At 42.2% G+C, this 20303-nt stretch overlaps 1 protein-coding gene across 1 annotated transcript in view; it reads right to left on the bottom strand.

The window, feature by feature from the left end:
* LOC140731029 (chloride intracellular channel protein 1-like) overlaps positions 1-19893 on the bottom strand; it is a 36732-nt gene extending 16839 nt beyond the window's left edge. The window contains exons 1-2 of the mRNA XM_073052216.1: positions 19652-19893; positions 7246-7354 (exon numbers count right to left, since the gene is read on the bottom strand). Of these exons, the coding sequence (XP_072908317.1) occupies positions 7246-7301 (56 nt within the window). The 5' untranslated portion in view covers positions 7302-7354; positions 19652-19893. The remainder of the gene's footprint in view (positions 1-7245; positions 7355-19651) is intronic.
* Positions 19894-20303: the final 410 nt, after the last annotated feature.

Raw genomic sequence — 20303 nt, 5'->3', positions numbered from 1 at the left:
AAGGATTATAGATAGGGTAAATACATACATGCAGGCTTTTTCCACTGAGGTTGAAATTATGCTCATTATGGAATATTTTAAAATTGTCTTACTTACAATATCTAGTTCCAATTACCTTTGTATGAATCCTTGTTGTCTGATTTACTATATGGACTGGCAAGCTTGTAATATTGACCCAAGACCGAGATCATCTCAGATTTTTCTTCTCCCCCCCCCCCCCCCCCCCCCACCAAGGCTTTGAAGCTAATGCAGGAGCCATTGATATCATCAAGAACCAGTCTTCAGACTATTTCCACTAAGTATATTGACGCTTACAAGCAGTGATTGGGTTTTGAAGTAACAAGGTTCACAAGGTAAACAAAAGACTTTCAGCTACCTGTAACACTGCAGGCAGCCACTTGACAGAAGTGGTCTAGAAATCCATCATTATGTTTGGGCACAATGTGCTGCAGAAGTGTCAAATGTACAGAATGGGTGGGAACAGGAATGGATAGAGGGAACCAGTGTATAGAAGGCCACACATTAAAACCACTTGAAACTTGTCCATGTCCAAGTCTAGACTCTTCAACCACGGCAATATTTAAACATTTTTAACTTGTAATAAGAGTGATTCGGATAGATTTGTGCATAGGCTGGGAATAGAGGTTACTCATCATTATTCCGTTTGGATTTTGCAGGGTCTCCTTGTCTCCAGAGTTCATCAGAGCCTTGAAAAGTTCTAGACAAAGAGTTGAACTCCAGAGCTAAGGTGAGGCTGTTACTCTACTGTATTAACAGAATGCAGCATCCAGAACCCCTGAACTGAAGTCAACAGGCATCAAGGAAAATAACACTGTAATGCAGGGATTCCTAACCAGGGGTCCACAAGCCCATTGGCTAATGGTAGGAGTCCACGGATTGAAAATGGAACCCCTGTTCTAAGGGATCTGAGACAAGGAGTTTGGTTGTGGTTTTTGGAGGTCAATTACCCAGTCCAAAAAAGCCACAGTTACAGTAATTGCCTTCCTAACCAAGTACAAGTGCAAGTTTAATTACCATTCAACCATACATGGATACCCATGTAAAAGGACTTGTTCAAACCAACAGAAGTTCATATTGGCCTCTTTCAGTTCTATGTTTTATTTCCTGTTCTTGCCCATTCTTTCTTGTTGCCACTGGCTGGGCTGGGGGTTTGGGGTTTGATGTTCTTGTTGTTTCTCCATGTGGATGCTCTGTTAGTTTTTTAGGGAAGGGTTGTGGTTTGTGAGTTTTTGTTACTTTTTCTTTTCGTGCATGGGGGGAGTGGGACTGATGTCTTTCTTTCAACTGCTTCGATGGTTTTCTATATTTTATGGCTAAGAGGAGAGAACAAATCATCTCAGAGTTGTATTCTACATACTGTTACGAAGGATGAACAGCTCTGATGGGCAGAAGGGTGCAAGGTTGCCCATGTCCCCCTCCTCTGGGAGAATTACAAACCGTTACTGTTGCCAGGCTGCTAATGAGAGAGAAAGAGATGGAATAAAAACATACTGGGACTGGAACATTTGCTTCAGACAAGGGCGAGATAACACCGGGAGAGAGAGACCATATCATGACTCTTGTAAGACTCACGGCTCCGGAGAGGGCTGTTTACTTGGTACCATTCTGTTCATTAAAATTCCTCAGTGGACAGCCGGAGTGGGCTGGTTTGATGGGCTAAGCCATTCAAAACTGATTGACACCTGAGACCCCGTGAGTAGGGATAAAAGTGAGGTCTGGGGAGACACCCCTCAGACACACCAGGAGACGCACCAAGAGACACACTAGTGAGCACTGCTTAAGTGTTGAAACCCACGAGAAAAGTGTGGGGCATCGGAGACCAAACGAAGGATCGGTCAATTTGAACTCATAGTGTTTATAGCGAGGCTGGTGGGGGCTTGTGTGTGTGTCCACACTTGCCTGGGTGACGAGTCCACCATAGAAGAACGTTCTAGCTAAAAGACAAAGGGGTCATACCTGAATGGCCACAACAACACATCGACGGATCAAGAACGTAAAGGAAGGTTTGACTGGCTGTCACTGTTTGATCGTTCTCTCTCTCTCTCTCCCCAACAATTACAACACATCGACCAACAACTACCTCAGCCTGTATGAACTGAACTGAACTTTATATTCACATATGACAATTCATTAACCCCTAGACATCGATAGAGCTTGTTTATTATTGATTATTATTATACCCACACTTTTAGGTTTAGTATTGCTAATGTGTATTATCTGTATATTTGCATTGTTGATATTGATTTGTATATTTTACTAATAAACACTGTTTTGAAAATAGAACCAGACTCCAATGGATTTTTCTATCTTTGCTGGTAAGACACTCAGTTATGGGGTACGTAACAAATTGGGGTCTCGTCTCGAGATTTGATACCAAATTGGGGGGCCAGTGAATCGGGCTATAAATCCATTATTTGTTCTGCTTGCGTGGGTAGCCAGACGGGAAACCAGCAAAGATGAACGTAGATGAATTTATACAAAACCTGACTTTGAAGGCGCTAGAGAGTGCCAAAAAGACGGACTTGGTGAATATTGCGAAAGGTTTAAATCTCACAGAGGTGAAGTCGTCAATGAAAAAGTGGGAGATACAGAGGGCCATAGCCCAGTATTATATATCCGAGGATGTGTTCATGCCGGGGGTATTGGAACTTATCCCTGAAAAGAAACCAGTTGTTGGGGTGGTTCAGTTAGAGTTGGAAAAATTAAGGTTGGACGCGGAGCAGAAAAAAAGGGAGTATGAGCTCCAGCTAAATGAGAAAGAGAAACAGAGGGAGCATGAACTTAGGTTAAAACAGCTGGAAGCAGTGGAGAAAGAGAAAGAGAGGCAACATGAGCTGGAAATAGAGAGGGTAAAGCAACAGGGAAAAGACCAAGAGGAAGGCTCAAGAGAGGAGAAGTTTAATGTTAGTAGAGAGTTTAGGTTAGTACCTCCGTTCAAGGAGACGGATGTTGATAGTTACTTCTTGCATTTTGAAAAGGTGGCAGTGAATCAGAAGTGGCCCAGAGATCAGTGGGTGGTGTTGTTACAAAGTGCATTAAAAGGGAAGGCTCAACGGGCATATGCGGCGTTGTCCATGGACGAGTCTGCAGATTATAAGGAAGTAAAAGAGCTATCCTTCGGGCCTATGAGTTGGTACCTGAGGCATATAGTCAAAAGTTCAGAGATTTATAGAAACTGTGGAATCAGACATATGCAGAGTTTGCCTATGAAAAGGGTGTGCTCTTGGATCGCTGGTGTGCTGCAGAAAAGGTGGAGGAGGATTTCCATCATTTCAGAGAGTTAATTCTGATTGAGGAATTTAAAGGTTGTGTTTCGGATAATATCAGGATGTATCTGAACAAGAAGCGGAATAAGTCTATATCGGAATTTGCCAGGTTCGCAGATGAATATGCCCTAACCCACAAGTCAAGGTTTTCCTCAAATAGGAGTTACCAGAAAGGCAGTAGAGACGGTAAAGAAAGTCCACCGGCTAAGGTAGAGAATAAGCCGGGAGCTAGTGGTAAAGGTAAGGAGGAGGACAAGCAGGCTGGCAGGAAGGTTCCTGGCTTGACCTGTTATAATTGTGGAAAGGTTGGTCATATTGCATCTAAGTGCTTTGCTCCGAAGAAGGAGACAGGAAAAAGGGAAAACAGCAGTCCCTACAGGGTGTATTGAGTTGATCAGCAAATCAATGAGGAAGGCAAAGGTAGATAGAGTACGAGAGGGGCGTGAGAAATTTATTTCAGAAGGGACTGAAAGAAGGAGAGAATCTCCTGTGAAAGAGTCTGTGAAAGAAGGAGAGACCCCAGTGCCAGTGAGAATCTGGAGAGATACTGGGGCTGATCAGTCATTGATCCTAAGTAAGGTGCTAGATTTTGGTCCTGAGACTGAAGAGGTAGTTTTAAGAGGTATAGGAAAAGGGACAGAAGCTGTGCCTTTGCATAGGATCATTATAAATTGTGACCTGGTATCTGGACCAGTTGAAGTAGGGGTGCGGTCAAATTACCGAGAGACGGCGTGGACGTCCTTCTTGGTAATGATTTAGCAGATGGTGACGTAGGTGCAGCAGTGAAATTGACGAGCAAGCCTGTGAGTGCTGAGGACCCGCCCCTGGATTCTAAGATCTATCCCGCATGCGCAATCACTCGCAGCACGTCGAGAAAGGCAGCTGAGAAAGAGGACAGTTTAAATCAGTCCAGTGTTGATTTGGCTGAGATGTTTTTACCGACCCTGTACCAAGAGGGGTTAGGGGATGGTGAAGAGGAGAATAGGGAGGTGAAAGAGAGTAAAGGAGAGGAGATAGACCTACCCTTAGCCAGGAGGGACTTTATAGAGGCACAGAGTAAAGATGAGAAACAGATAAGGCAGTTAGAAGGTCCAGTGTTGGACATGGATTTTCTGTCTGGCTTGACAGAGCAGTTTGAAGTTGAAAATTTTAAATGTGTTCCCGATAATGATGTAAGGGCAGTCCTAGATGAAAAGGATGCCGTTACCTTGAAGGAGTCTGCTGGGTTAGCAGATGAAGTTGTTTTAACCCGCAGGGTTGAGTTTACTCCGGATGGGAGTTGCCCAGAGAGTAACTGGGAGAATCAGGGGAACTTAGAATTTGAAAAAGGGACTGGTATGGAAAGCCTGGAAGAGGTAGATGTCCCGTTTGAGTGTGTTCAAGATGTGGATGCACATGATACTGAACCTAGCATTGAAACTCAGGGAAAGTCTGAGGTATCTGATTTAGTTGAAAAGAAATGCAGTCCTTTTGGGTCAGATGGACTTGGTTCAGTGAAGAAAGGGTTAACCTTGGTACCAGTGGAGAGTGAGAATTCTCAGTTGTTTGTGTTAGAAGGTGTGTTAAAAGTTAGTGAGGAGATGAAGGCTGGTGATGTGAATATTATTGAAGGGAGAAGTATTGTTCCTAGACTATTGATTAAAGAAAATTTAAAGTCTGAATTGGTTTTAGAAGCAGTAACCAGGCTGAAGGAACAATGGCTTGTTAACAAGGTGCCTGTGAAACAATTACAGTTTGTTTTGGAATTTAAAGGTAAACAACTCGCTGATGTTATTCAAGGAGGTGATTTGGAGGGACAGAATCAAAAATGTTTTTTGACAAAGAGGGATCACTTGCAGATGTTAAACTGAAAACTAATAGAATGAAGGGTCCTGAAGATAAAATTAATGACTTGCTCAAAAATAAATGAATTGTGTGGAAGTTCAGAAAATGGACTAAGTTTGGAAAACATTGGTGATAAGATAACTCCTATGAAAGGAGTATGTGTAAGCCTATTCCACACTGGTGAGCAAGCTAACCACATGAGAGTTAAATGGAAAAGGGGCAAAGGTTAACAAATGCCACAGGATCTGGTTTTGAGGGATTTTGACAAAGCATGTGAAAGATAAAAATACCATGGAAGATTGACTGTTAAGTTTAAAAGTAAAATAGAGATTAGTATTTGCACAAACTTTTGTAATGTACTACAGTATGATCACACCTGTATTGGTTCACATTTTGTAATATACCTTTAAGCTAAGATCACAACCCTTTAGTTTTTTTTTTGCTGACAAAAAGAAAAAAATAGGCGGTTATTAAATTGGAGTCTGATGCTACAAGAGTTTGATATTCAGATACAACATATTAAAAGAAAGTGACAATGTAATTGCTGACTGTTTATCTAGATGCTAAGTGAAGGTATATCTGTATTGCTTTATAGTTAAGAACACTTCTGTATATTTTTGCTAAACTCTGTAATCCTGCAAAACGCTGTACTAGTTAATTTTCCCCTTTGGTGAAAATTCCTAGAAGGATGGGGTGTTACGAAGGATGAACAGCTCTGATGGGCAGAAGGGTTGAGTTGCCCATGTCCCCCTCCCCTGGGAGAATTACAAACCATTACTGTTGCCAGGCTGCTAATGAGAGAGAAAGAGATGGAACAAAAACATACTGGGACTGGAACATTTGCTTCAGACAAGGGCGAGATAACACCGGGGGAGAGAGACCATATTATGACTCCTGTAAGACTCACAGCTCCGGAGAGGGCTGTTTACTTGGTACCATTCTGTTCATTAAAATTCCTCAGTGGACAGCCGGAGTGGGCTGATTTGATGGACTAAGCCATTCAAAACTGATTGACACCTGAGACCCCGTGAGTAGGGATAAAAGTGAGGTCTGGGGAGACACCCCTCAGACACACCAGGAGATGCACCAAGAGACACACCAGTGAGCACTGTTTAAGTGTTGGAACCCACGAGAAAGGGTGGGGCATCGGAGACCGAACGAAGGATTGGTGAATTTTAACTCACAGTGTTTATAGTGAGGCCGGTGGGGGCTTGTGTGTGTGTCCACCCTTGCCTGCATGATTAGTCCACCATAGAAGAATGTTCTAGCTAAAGGACAGAGGGGTCATATCTGAATGGCCACAACAACACATCGACAGATCAAGAATGTAAAGGAAGGTTTGACTGGCTGTCACTGTTTGTTTATATATATATATATATATATATATATATATATATATATATATATATATATATATATATATATATATATCTCTCTCTCTCTCTCTCTCTCTCTCTCTCTCTCTCTCTCTCTCCTCTCTCTCTCTCTCTCTCTCTCCTCTCTCTCTCTCTCTCTCTCTCTCTCTCTCTCTCTCTCTCTCTCTCTCTCTCTCTCTCTCTCTCTCTCTCTCTCCTCCCTCCCTCCCTCCCTCCCTCCCCTCCCTCCCTCCCTCCCTCCCTCTCTCCCTCTCTCCCTCTCTCCCTCTCTCCCTCTCTCCCTCCCTCCCTCCCTCCCTCCCTCCCTCTCTCCCTCCCTCCCTCCCTCCCTCCCACAATTACAACACATCGACCAACAACTACCTCAGCCTGTATGAATTGAACTGAACTTTATATTCACATATGACAATTCATTATCCCCTAGACATTGATAGAGTTTGTTTATTATTGATTATTATTATACCCACACTTTTAGGTTTAGTATTGCTAACGTGTATTATCTGTATATTTGCATTGTTGATATTGATTTGTATATTTTACTAATAAACACTGTTTTAAAAATAGTACCAGACTCCAACGGATTTTTCTATCTTTGCTGGTAAGACACCCAGTTACGGGGTACGTAACAATACACACTTTTAAAATAAAATGAACCTTTGAACCTGTAATTTCCCTCAATAAACCAGCTGATGGCCACAGCTCTGTGTATGCTTCCCTCTCTCTTGGATCAACAGTCAGTCCCCTAAGACAGCACTCACCTCTTCATATCTACTGTGTTGATGGTGAAGTTGACTCTCTTTAACCAAAGGATCATGAACAGCGCTGGGAGAATGGACAGTTCCCTATGCTCTCACCGTTATCACTGGCCTGCACAGAAAAGATACGTTTAAAGTTTACTAGTGCGATTTTCCATTTGGATATTGTAAAATATTGATAATCTTTGATGCTGCATCTTTTCGAGAAGTACAGCTCTCATGGAGTTTTGTTTTACTACTTCTAGCTTTATTATGACACACACAAAAATAGAAAGGCAAGTTTTTAAAATGAGGATATATGCAATCAATGGATGGAGTGAAAACAGAATAAAGTCAGCTTAAGACCACTTGTCAATAGCTCAAGTGGACCAGCACATAAATACCATGGTTACAACAGCAGGTCATATGCTATATATATCGTGGTGAATGACTCACCTTCTAACACCTCAAGGCCTTTTGATTATCTACAAGGAATGCCAGAAGTGTAATAGACACTCTCCACCTGCAGCTCTCTAGAAGCTTGGCACCTTTCAGGATAAACCAGACAACTTATCTGGCATTCCAGCAGGATTGAGTGAAAGGGAAAAGTGGAAGGCAAAGAACGTTTGGTCAAGGGGCACTGAAGGACCCATTGGTCTTCATCATCAGACACGTTACTGACAAAATCTGATCACTTCCAAAAACAAAATCAACAGGTCGTTTTGATTATTCTTCTCCGTCAGGAACACTCACCTTTAAATGATGTTGAACCAAGCCATGATCTTAATCACCAAGAATACCACAATAATTTGTCATTTAACTAAAAAATGCAGAGGCCAAATGTGCTATGCATGAGGCAATTAGGTAACACAATGAATTCCTGATGTTGCAAAAAAATGTGAGAGCACGTATACAATAGGTGTATGAAGCAGAGTAATGATAATGCAACAGTCATTATCAAAAAACATCTAAGAAATGGGAATGGGTTTGATTCAAGTCACTTCCAGAATGTGTAATGCCTTTCACATTCCCCAAATATTCCTCATTGCTTTACAGCAATGAATTACTTCTGAAAAATTTATTTACATTTAATGCAGGAATGCGATGGGTGACATTCAAGTAAAACTCACTGTTTTATGATGTTGCCATGTTTCACTGTTAACTACAGTGTATTTACAAAAGCGCAATATATAAAAACACAGATCGTGCAGATGCTGGAAATCCAGTTGTGAAGAAGGTTCTCAGCGTGCGCCTCAAATAGCTTCTGACAACCAAGTCCAGCTCCTGGCCATCATGTGTGGCATAGCTACTAAGCCCAGCTGAACCATTTCTACTGACAGAAGACTGGGCAAAGGCGAGTTACTGGTGGATGGGGCTCATCGGCCATGGTGACAGCTTATCTAAGGAAAACTCTGATCTCAAACCTCCGCTTCCTCGCAGCTATACCCACTCATGGGGACGACTTCAGGAGTAAATCCCAAGGGAAAAATTCGGAGCTGGAGTCCCTAAGGTAGTCCTACATTGAGTTCAATGCTGACTGGTGACACTGCTGGTGCCAAACTGTTCCTTTGGGCTCATCAGATGCGTGGAGAGGATGAACTTGCTACATAGGCTGCAGCTTGCTCTCCATATTGTACTACTCAAGCTTGTCTATCTAGACAGCTAGGACACAATGTCCATGGTCAACTCTGACTGATGGTGACCTCACTCATATACAGGTAAATTTATCACACAGTACATTGGGGTAATACAAGGGAAAACAACAATAGAATGTGGAACAAAGTTGCACTTAGGTCACAAGGATGAATGCAGTCAATTGATAGGTTGAGAAATGAATACAACTGGCTGAAGACTCCTTGTCAATAGTTCAAGTGGGCAAGCCACATAAATACTGTAGCCACAATAGCAAGTCAGCCGCTACATATCCTGTGGTATGGGTAAATGACTCACTTCCTAATACCTCAAGGTCTTTCCATTGTCTACAAGGCATGTCAGGAATGTAATGGAACCAATGTGAGACCAAGAGTAGGTCTTATCCTACAGTGGGGCTGTTCAATAATGGTGAGCACACCGCTTCACAGCACAAGTGACTAGGGTTCAATTCCCACCACTGCCTGTAAAGAGAGTGCACATTCTCCCCATGACCATGTAGGTTTCCTCCCACTGTCCAAGGAGGTACTGATTGGCAAGTTAATTGGTCATTGTAAATTGTCCTATGATTAGGTTAGCATTAAGTTGGGGGATTGCTGGGCAAAGCAAATTGAAGGGCCTATTCCACACTGTATCTCAATGAATAAATAAACAACAGTGGGATGGAAGCTGTCCTTGACGCTGTTATATCTTCTGCTCATTGGGAGGGGAGAGGGGTCTTTGATTTTATTGGCTGCTTTACTGAGGCAATGAGAAGCTGAAAGTTGCTAACGGCAGACTCTCCCGTTCGAGCTCACTAGGTTTAAACATTCCAGCTACAGTGATCCAAGTGTAGTTCTCAATAAGAAATTAGCTTCTTATAACAACTAACAGTACATTATAAAATAAGTTAACAAACTTAACATAAATAACATACGCAGCAAAATAAACAAAACAGAATTTTAGGCAGAAGGGTAGGTACTCATACAAATCATGAAGGAAAAGCTGTTTACTGGAATATAAGTCTTTTCTAGTATGAAAACGGACAAGTTTGCTTAGTTATCAGACTGCTACTGTTGAAAGTTTGAACCAAAATTGCATCCATACAGCAGACACTTCGATGGTATCAAGTTGTAGTCAATTATTTTTTTCCCATTTAAATGATCAAAACCCTGCAAATATCAGAGCCCAAAAAATATATTCAATAAACTTTACTGAAGTTCTTTAAAGAATCCAGGTCATACTTGAACACTTCATTAGGTATGCATCTGTGCTCTGGAATGCTTTTCATTCTTGCATTTATTTTAAGTAGAAAATATAAAGTAGCTTAGAGCAAACATAAGAGTGCATATTTAAAATCATCCAAATCTACAAGACTAAAAGAATTACTCTGGTGTCAGCTGCACCTTGTTAGATATACTTGCCTACAATTGTCTGCTCTGAACAAGAACAGCTGAAGGATGTGCGTTTGAGGGCTGGATCTATCACATCTGAAATCCTGTCCACCCACTACCCTGGACCCCCATTAATTTGCCTATCGCACCAACAGATCAACAGAGGGCACCATCTCCACGCCACTTCACTCTGCCCTAACGCACCTGGACAGCCCCAACTCTTACGTCAGAATGCTGTTCATTGACTTTAGTTCGGCATTCAATACTGTGATCCCCTCCAAGCTGATCGCCAAACTTCACCAGCTTGGTATCAGCTCATCTCTCTGCAATTGGACCTTGGCCTTTCGGACTATCAGATCCCAATCTGTTAAGTTAGACAACCTTTCCTCCTCCATTCTCACCCTGAATATCAGCGTGCCTCAAGGCTTTGTGCTGAGCCCTCTTCTGTACTCCCTTTTCACCTATGACTGTGTTCCTGTACATGGTTCTAACTCCATAATTAAGTTTGCAGATGACACCACGGTGATTGGCCTGATCAGAGAGGATGATGAGACTGCCTACAGGGACAAGGTCCAGCACCTGGCTGCATGGTGAGATGACAACAAACTGGCCCTTAACACCCAGAAGACCAAGGAGATCATTGTGGACTTCAGGCATGCTAGGAGACACACTCACATCCCCATTTACATCAACGGAGCTGCAGTGGAGCGTGTATCAAGCTTCAAATTCCTTGGTGTCCACATTTCCGATGATCTCACCTGGTCTCTGAACTCCTCCATCCTGATCAAAAAGGCACAACAGCGCCTTTATTTCATTTGGAGCATCAAGAAAGCTCACCTCTGTCCCAGGATACTGATGGACTTTTAACCGCTGTACCATTGAGAGCATACTCACCAACTGCATCTCAGTGTGGTATGGCAATTGTCCCGTATCAGACTGCAAAGCACTCCAACGGGTGGTGAAAACTGCCCAGCGGATCATCAGCACCCAATTGCCCACCATTGAGAATATCTACCATAAACACTGCCTGGGCAGGGTGAAAAGCATTATCAAGGATGCATCTCACCCTAACCATAGACCTTTTACTCTCCTCCCATCCAGTAGGCAATACAGGAGCCTCTCATCCCACACCAGCAGGCTCAGGAAGAGATTCTTCCCTGAGGCTGTGACCATGCTGAACCTCACATCACGTCGCTAAGCAGTATTGCACCCATATTGTACTGTCTCAGTACTTTTATATCTGTATGCTGTAGTACTTAATTTTTATTTGCAATTATTTTGTAAATAACACTATTCTTTTGCACTTCTGGTTAGATACTAAGTGCATTTCATTGGCTTTGTATCTGTACTCGGCACAATGACAATAAAGTTGAGTCTGATCTAATCTAAGTAAACTATACAGGTGGAAGACTGTTCTAAGGATTTGATAGATAGATGTAAATGAGTTCCAGTGAACAGGAAAACCAAAACTTCAATAGTCGTTCAGCAAAATAAAAACATTGGCTGGAAACTATGCAAGTTATCTCAATACATTGTTAAGACAAACAGCAGAAATGCATTTAAAAGGAACTCTTGACAAGCAGAGTGAGGAATAAATGGCTAGATACTGACAGGTTAACTTGCGTAGACAACCACCTCTAGCACAGACAAAGATCAATGGGCTCAATTCTTTTGTGTCGTAAATTCAAGAAATTAAGTTGTGGCCCTCAGGTCTGTGTTAAAAATGGAATCATTTGCAGGTTTTATTTTAATTACTGTCAGTCATAACCATATCCCATGCTCAATACAGAACAATCAACTAAAATGCCAGCAGCACTGACAGGGAGGACTATATGTCTGCTGGTAAATCAGCTCCTATTCCTCACTTTCAAGGGCTCTTCATCTGATGTTCTCAATATTTATTGCTTGTTTATTTATATTTGCATTTGCACAGTTTGTTGTCTTCTGTACTTTGATGAAACGTCCTAGTTGGATAGTCTTTCATGGATTCTGTTATAGTTACCATTCTATTGAGCTGTTGAGTATGCCCACCAGAAAATGAATCTCAGGGTTGTATATGGTGACATACTTGTACTTTAGTAAGAAAATTTGCTTTGAACTTGAAAGAGTCTTCCTCTTAAAAATCACTATTACTGAAATCAAGCCCCACTAGTGTTACTGAGAAATGATACTACTCAATTAGTTATTGTCCCAAATAGTTTGGCTCATCTTCTTTTCTCAAAATTAACATGGCTTCATCTCTACTCCTTTTGGTTTCAACAGGTAAGTCTCAGTGAAGACACTGAGGGTCACCACAGTGCAATATCCTATCACAGTTGGCACATGGCCAAGTGGTTAAGGCACTGAACCACACACTGCTCCTGCACGTTTATAGCCCAGTGGCAGCAGTTGGTGCAGTATGGACAAGATAAGACATAAAGTCATATGGAACATCCTACAGCCATCTCCCTACAGTAGTACTATCCGCTAGCACTCATCTACATTGTGAAGTCTCAAAAATGCTAGTTAACTTCGAAAAGTTGCAGATTCATTCAGATTCAGCAGAGCTGAAAGAAAGCAGAGGGCTAAAACAAGCAACAAATGGTATCTGTTTTCACTACAGGTACTATTTTTCTGTTTATTTTAAGTGAAGTTTATAAAATGTTGATGGATAGTGAAAGCAACTGGACTTTTAAACAACACACAAAAAAACATTGGAGGAACTCAACAAGTAGCATCTATGGAGGGGAATAAACAGTCAATGTTTCAAGCAGAGACCCTTCAGCCATCCAATATTTTGAGTGTGTTGCTGAAGTTTTCCAACATCTGCAGAAGCCTGTGCTATGACTATATTGGATTTTTAGCTGTTAGTTTCATGTTTCCTTAAAAAAAAAATTGTGTTTACTTAAGTGCGAAATCTTGGCAAGAAAGCACGTCATTGGAATTAAATGTTCTTTGTGATGCTACCAAATTAATATTTAACAAAGTTTCAACAAAAACCTGAAATTGGTAGCTGTGATTATCTATTCACATGATCATGATGGCACAGTAGTGTAGTGGTTAGCACAATGATTTACCAATGAGACCAGTGACCCCGGTTCAATTCCACTGCTGCCTGTAAGGAGTTTGTACATTCTCCCTGTGACTGCATAGGCTTCCTCCAGGTGTTCCAGCTTCCTCCCACAGTCCAAAAACATACTGGCTGGTACATCAATTGAACATTGTAAATTGCCCTGTGATAAGGCTAGGATTAAACCAGGGGATTGCTGGGAGGCATGAAGGGAGGGAGAGAGGGTGGATGGGATGGCTGGCTGGAAGGGAGAGGGAGGAAGTGAGAGAAAGGAACATAAATAAATAATTAAGCGACATGGTTCCAAGATTCTCTAGAGACAGGTAATTAAATTAAGATTACTCAAGGACAAACCAGGTATGATGATAGGTCAAACAAAGTCACTTTGCAACAGCTTCAGGTTGAATCAAGCACTATTAGAAAAACATGGAAAGGCTTGTAACATGGTCACAGTCTCTGAAATCATTAGCAGTCAGATTCCCAATCTGGCCTCCATATATGACTAGTGAGGGAAAATACCCGTAGCCGATGATGATCACAGGTAAAAGCCAATAGACCAAAAGTTAAAAAAGGACTCCTCCAAGAGAGCCACAGTCTTGTCATGGGGTTTGGAGGCTTATGTGCCTCAATGACTGGAGAGCTACTCTGGCTAGAGTCAGGGCTTTGTGTTTTGGCTCTTGGTGGGGTCACTCATGCCAAACAGGTCAAAGGGTAGAGGTCAGACTGAGAGTGGTCCACCGGCCCACCAGGTTCAGGGGTTCAGCTCAAGACAACAGCCCTGACTGGTCAAAAAAAAATTGTTATGGAAACAGCAATGAAGAATCCTATATCAGTGTGTGATAGTATGGATTGACAGAGAGGGAGGACCTTCATTGCCGTCCCAAATACCAGCGGCATAACCGGCAGTAAGTAATAAATGATACAAGGTAGAGCAGCACCTCCCATCACCTGCCAGCAAGTACTCCTTCCCCTTCTCTCTCCATCTTACACTGGCTCTCTCCCTCTTCCTTTTTAGTCCCGATGAAGGGTCACAGCCTGAAATATTAAATACTTATTCTTCTCCATACATGCTGCCTGACCTGCTGAGTCTCTGCAGCGTTTTTTTGTGTGTAACTTTAGCTAGAAACTGCAGTACAGGATTCAAAGAGAATGGATAGGTCTTTGAAGGAACAGAAATCAAAACCAATGGTGGAAATTCATTGAATGTATCGGTATGTGGATATGTTCCATTCAGTGCGCTTATGTGTATAGATTTCAGTGTTTTTGTGTATATTTAAGTGAATGTGTGTTTGAGCATGTGCATCCATGCTGTATTTTGGTGGATCCAGTTGGAGGAAAAGGCACTGATCGGTTAAGCCGACAGCTTCTGTGTTCTCCACTAGACCCATTACTGAACAAACCAGGCCTTTGACTGCCTCTCTTGTCTGAAGACTGCAAGCTGCAGCCATGGAGGGTAAGTGAGCAAAGTTTCCCAGGGATTAGTCCTGCCTGCTCTCAGCACTTTCAGGAGGTGGCATTCATATTAAAGGCCCTCACCATCCAGGAAACTGCCTTTGCTTTACGACCATGGGGGAGGAGGTACAGGAGCCTGAAGACCCATACTCAATGTTCTAAGAACAGCTTCTTCCCCTCCACCATCAGATATCTGAAAGGTCCATGAACACTACCTCACTGTAAACATTATGCACTACATATTTATTTTATAACTTAAAGGAATTTTTAGTTTTCCACTGAAGTTTTCCAGGAAAACAAGAAACTTCATGACAAGTCAATGATGAACCTGATTTTGTTTCTCCAGCCTTCCAGCTTCTCCATCACATCCTTTTCTTTGGGACCAGTTCCAAAGCTGGGTCAGGGTTGCAGCATCAGTACTTCTTTTATTTTAAACATATTTTTAATTTAGTGTATACACAGTAAATACAATCAGAGCAGCACACACAGAATAAAAATTGCTGAAGGAACGCAGCAGATCAGGCAGCATTTTTGAAAATGAATAGACACTTGATGTTGTTTCGGGCTGAGACCATAAAGAAAGGGGGAAGATGCTAGAATAAAAAGGTCAGGGGAGGGGAATGAGGATTAGCTAGAAGGTATTAGATGAAGCCAGGTGGGTGAGGTACATAAAAGGCTAGAGATGAAGGAATCTGATAGGAGAGGAGAGTGGACAATGGGAGAAAGGGAAAAATGAGAGGCATCAGGGGGAGATCATAGGCATGAGAAGAGGTAAAAGGCCAGAGTGTGGAATAGATGTGCTTGGTGGTAGTTTCATTGTAGGTAGCAACTTCTGCCATCTTCAATGGGATCCTACCACCAAACACATCTTTACCTTCTCCCCACTCTCCGCTTTCCACAGGGCTCCCTTCATGATTCCCTTGACCATTCATCCCTTCCCATTTATCTCCCTCCTGGCACATACCTCCGAAAGCAACAGAAATATTCCACCTGCCCATTCACCTCCTCCCTGTCCTCCATTCAGGGCCACAAACAGTCCTTTCAGGTGAGGCAATGCTTCACCTGTGAAGCTTTTCAGGGTCGTCTATTGAATCTGGTGCTCCTCCTCTACATTGGACCTGGCATAAATAAAGGGACCACTTTGTTGAGTGCCTCTGTTCCTTTTGCCAAAAGCAGAATTCAGCGGTGGTGAAACATTTTAATTCCTATCCCCATTCCCGTTCCAACTCATCAATCCTCTTTTGTTATAATGAGGCTATACTCTCAGGGAAGAGCAACACCTCATATTCCATCTAGGTAGTCTCCAACTTAATGGCATGAGCATCGATTTCTCCTTCCGGTAATTTTCTCCCTCCCCCCTTCCCTCTTCTATTTACCACTCTAGCCTCTTACCTCTTCTCCTCACTTGCCTATCACCTCCCCCTGGTGCCCCTCCTTCTTCCCTTTCTGCCATGGTCCACTCTCTTTTCCTATCGATTCCTTCATCTCCAAGCCCTTTACCTTTCCTGCTCACCTGGTTTCACCTATTACCTTCTAACTAGTCCTCCTTTCCCCCCACCCCACCTTTTTATTCAGGGGTCTTCCTCCTTCTTTTCTGATCCTGAGGAGGAATGGTCTCAGCCTGAATTGTCAACTGTTTATTTATTTCCATTGATGCTGTCTAACCTGCTAAGTGTCTCTAGCAATTTTTGGGTGTGTTGCTCTGGATTTCCAGCATCTGCAGAATCTCCTGTTTAAAATACAAATCAGCATGCTGAGATACATCCAAGGATGTGCTGTGACACACCTTCAGTGACGTAACCTGACATCACTGGGTGTTTCAGGTCCTTCAACACAAAGCACTCTCGCCCGGGTGACCCAGCCAAGATTGATCAGGCCCTGGCTTGTGTCCCAGCAGCACTAGTCAACAGGTTTCAGCCCTTGATCCACACCACCAGGAAACTTGCTCAGCAGCCACAGCCTTCCTTTATATTCATTTTACCATCAATTTAATGCATTTCCTTTCAAAGCTAGTCATGTTTTCTTATCGAATAATGCCTCTCTGAGCTGTTACATATGGCCAGCCCCTCAGTATCCAGTTGTAAAAGGATCAGAGACTGGAGCATCTCCATAAAGCCGTGATAGGTACGCTGGATTCAATGTGTCCTTCAGCACGCATTCTGCCATCCTGGATTGTGCCAGTCAGTTGCATTTGCTTATGGACAACAGAAATGGAACACTGGAATAGCGCAGTAGATCAGGTGCTTGAAATTAATGGAAAATACATGCTTTCTGCATGATTTCCGCCTTTGAAATACTGCGATATATTTGTAGCTCAGGTTGGCAATTTGGAAGTTTGGTTAACCACCGAGCTTGGCAAAATGTTTGCAGACGAAGGAGGACACCACTTCAACTGGACAACAGCCTGAGTGTTGACTCAAGCAAGAACAAAAGAACGAGAATTTTTAGAAGCGTGGTTCACTACAGAAGGACCCATCAAGAAACACATTGACATAAATCCAGTATATGAAGCCTTATGCAGAAAAACCAAACAATGGCATCAACAATTAATGATTCGCCAGTAATCTTGGAATCTGGACAGTGAAGCAAACACTTCCAATGGACCTCCCTTGGGGCTAGCCAGTCAGAAACTCCTACTACTAAATTGTTCAGTGCTTTATACCAACCAACCAGATCACAACCTCTAATCAATATCCATTCAGACCCGGAGGAGTAGATAAGCCAGCATTCTGAGGAGACAACATCCTCAACTGTGCACTGATGATGGTGTCTTGATTGGAGCGGAAACGTCTGCAAACATGTTGCTAAGCTTGGCAGTGAGCCAAACTTCCAAATCATAGTCTCCTGTTATTACTCCAACTAGGATGGCTCCTCTAATTGCTTAAAATCATAATTCTGTGCTGCATTTATGCCATCTGGTTCTATTATGATTTCTGATCACATTTGTGGAAAGTAAATTTGCCCTCGGTTGCTTGTTTTCGCAATTGTACCATAGGTACACAGGAATGAGATTGCACTGTTCCTTTCCGATGACAACATGCAACACTAAGGCATGCAATGTCCGTATTGTAAACCACATGGCCTAAAAGAATTCCTCATGTATCAGCAAGTGTCTCTCAATAAACTTATAATAATATGAACACTAATTTGTTAGAGAAAAAACAGCAAGAATTTAGAAAAGATCATACTGAGAGTCAGGAGCCAAACAGATGTTGCTCTTTCTAAATATCATTCATAAAGTTAATGGCCCATGTAATTAGCTATGCATGCTTAGCAGTCCAATACCATAACCATAGAAGCTTTCTTTACTTTACCAAACATTCTTCTGTAACACACACCCACATCAGTCTTATCCTGGGCGCCGTATTAATCATATTTCTATTGCCTTTTTAAATTCTAGTCATTCTTTAGCTAGTATGATGCTATCTAAATTTGAAGAATAACACTGTGAATGCTGGTAGGATGAAACAGAAGTAGCTGGAAATACTTCACAGTTCACATAGCATCAGTGATGGGATCAAAATATTTCATATTTCGGGTCAATGATCAAAATAGATTGACTCAGTTACGTTTCATTGGTGCTGCCCCTTTGAATATCAATCCCCGATTTAATTGTTATGTGCAAGAATATCACCTAAGGTCCACAAACTTGCAACTATAGATGACTTGTACCACTCAGGATATCAAAACGAGCCAAAACCTTGATAAAGTGAGCAAATCATTAAAACAAAGGTGAATCGTGTTTGCCCTGGCAGAAATCGTCCAAATAATTATGATAAGGAGTAAATATGCACTGCAAATAAGGACATTTTACTGGACTGCTTTAGAAAGTGCTTGGGAACAGTTCCAAATACACTCGGTGGCCATATTATCAGGTACCTCCTCCACCTAATAAAGTGGCCACTGAGTATATGTTCCTGGTCTTCTGCTGCTGCATCCCATGTGTTCAGAGATGCTCTTCTGCACACCACTGTTGTAACGCCTACTTATTTGGGTTACTGTCGCCTTCCTATCAGCTTGAAATAGTCTGACCATTCTCATCAACAAGGCGCTTTCGCCCACAGAACTGTCCCTCACTGGATGTCGTTTTGCTTCTGGCACCATTCGCTGTAAACTGGAGATTGTTGTGCGTGAAAATCCCAGGAGATCAAACATTTTTGAGGTACTCAATCTAGCCTGACTGGCACCAGCAATCATTCCATGATCAAAATGACATTTCTTCCCCATTCCGATGCTTGGTCTGAACAACAACTGAGCACCTTCGCCGTGCCTGCCTGTTTTTATACATTGAGTTACTGTCACATGATTTGCCTGTTAGCTCTTAACAAGCTCGTGTGCAGGTGTACCAGATAGAAGGGGTCACTAAGTGTACGTTAACTTTAATATTTAGTTGCTGAGTCACAATAATTTAAAACCAGAGTGGAACCTGTCAATGCGAAATAGGCACTCACGAAGTAAATGCGAGCCCAACAGGAGTTTCTGTAAAAACCCCACGGGGATCGTTTAAAAGGAATAAAGTCAAGGGCTTATACTTTGATATAGGTGACGATTGTCTGTGGATAGTTTAGACAAACAGAAGCTGTTTAACCTCGGGTGGGACAGAAAATAAGGGCGTGAATGAGAAACGATCAAAGTAAACACGTCTATTACAGAAAACTAAAAGATTGGTTAAGAAGGGACAATCAGAACGTTTGGTTCATCTCGTAGACTTGACATTTGAAATTTAAAGTGAAGCATATTACTCTTCAAGATGTCAAATAAAATCTCAGACTAGAAGTAGTTCGGAATGGTCTGATGACGCTTTTTAGAAAAGTTTCTCAGTTTTGTCACGGACCTGTTAGAATAGGAGTTAACGTAAGTTAATTGTCGCGCCGCGGAAGTAAGCTGCAAGCGCTGACAACCTTACCTTAATGAACAGCTCGATCTTGGGTTCCGCGGCCATCGTCACCTGCCAAGCCAACAGCCGGAGACCTCACGCGTTTGGCTCTTTAAACGCGTCTTCCAGACCACACCCCACTCGCTGTCAGGAAAGATTCAGACTTGCGAAATCGCCTTACTTTCACCTGGGGCGCTGGCAAAACTCGCCCCGCTCTCTGGTGGTCCAAGAGCCCGGAGAAGCAGCTCAATGTCCTGCTCGTCGGCAGGAACACATCAAATTACCTTAGCTGTTTGCCGAACAGTGTGAATATAACATTGCCACCCAGAAATTAAGAGGGTGTGACATGTGAAAAAACAGTAACACCCCTCTTCCCAATCTGCTTGTACTATATTTAACATGTTCAACTATTTTTTAATTAAATATAACTTAAAGGATCAGATAGGAGATTCCTGAATAGGTGTGTAATCCAAGCACCAGCCCAAGTATACACAGTACTTCTTGAAGAGGACAGGTATAAACTAACTAACCTTCAACAACTCAGGAATGCCCGAGCAATTGTAAATAAAGCAATAACTCGTATCCTATCCAACAATGCCATGTCATTTTTTATCTTGTATAATTTTATTGTACATAAAGCTTATTTTGAATTTTAAAATAATCTCCAGGAAACAAATCTAAT

This window comes from Hemitrygon akajei, chromosome 7 (assembly GCF_048418815.1).
Source record: "Hemitrygon akajei chromosome 7, sHemAka1.3, whole genome shotgun sequence".
NCBI lineage: Eukaryota > Metazoa > Chordata > Chondrichthyes > Myliobatiformes > Dasyatidae > Hemitrygon > Hemitrygon akajei.
This window is presented reverse-complemented; position numbering and strand designations above follow the sequence as displayed.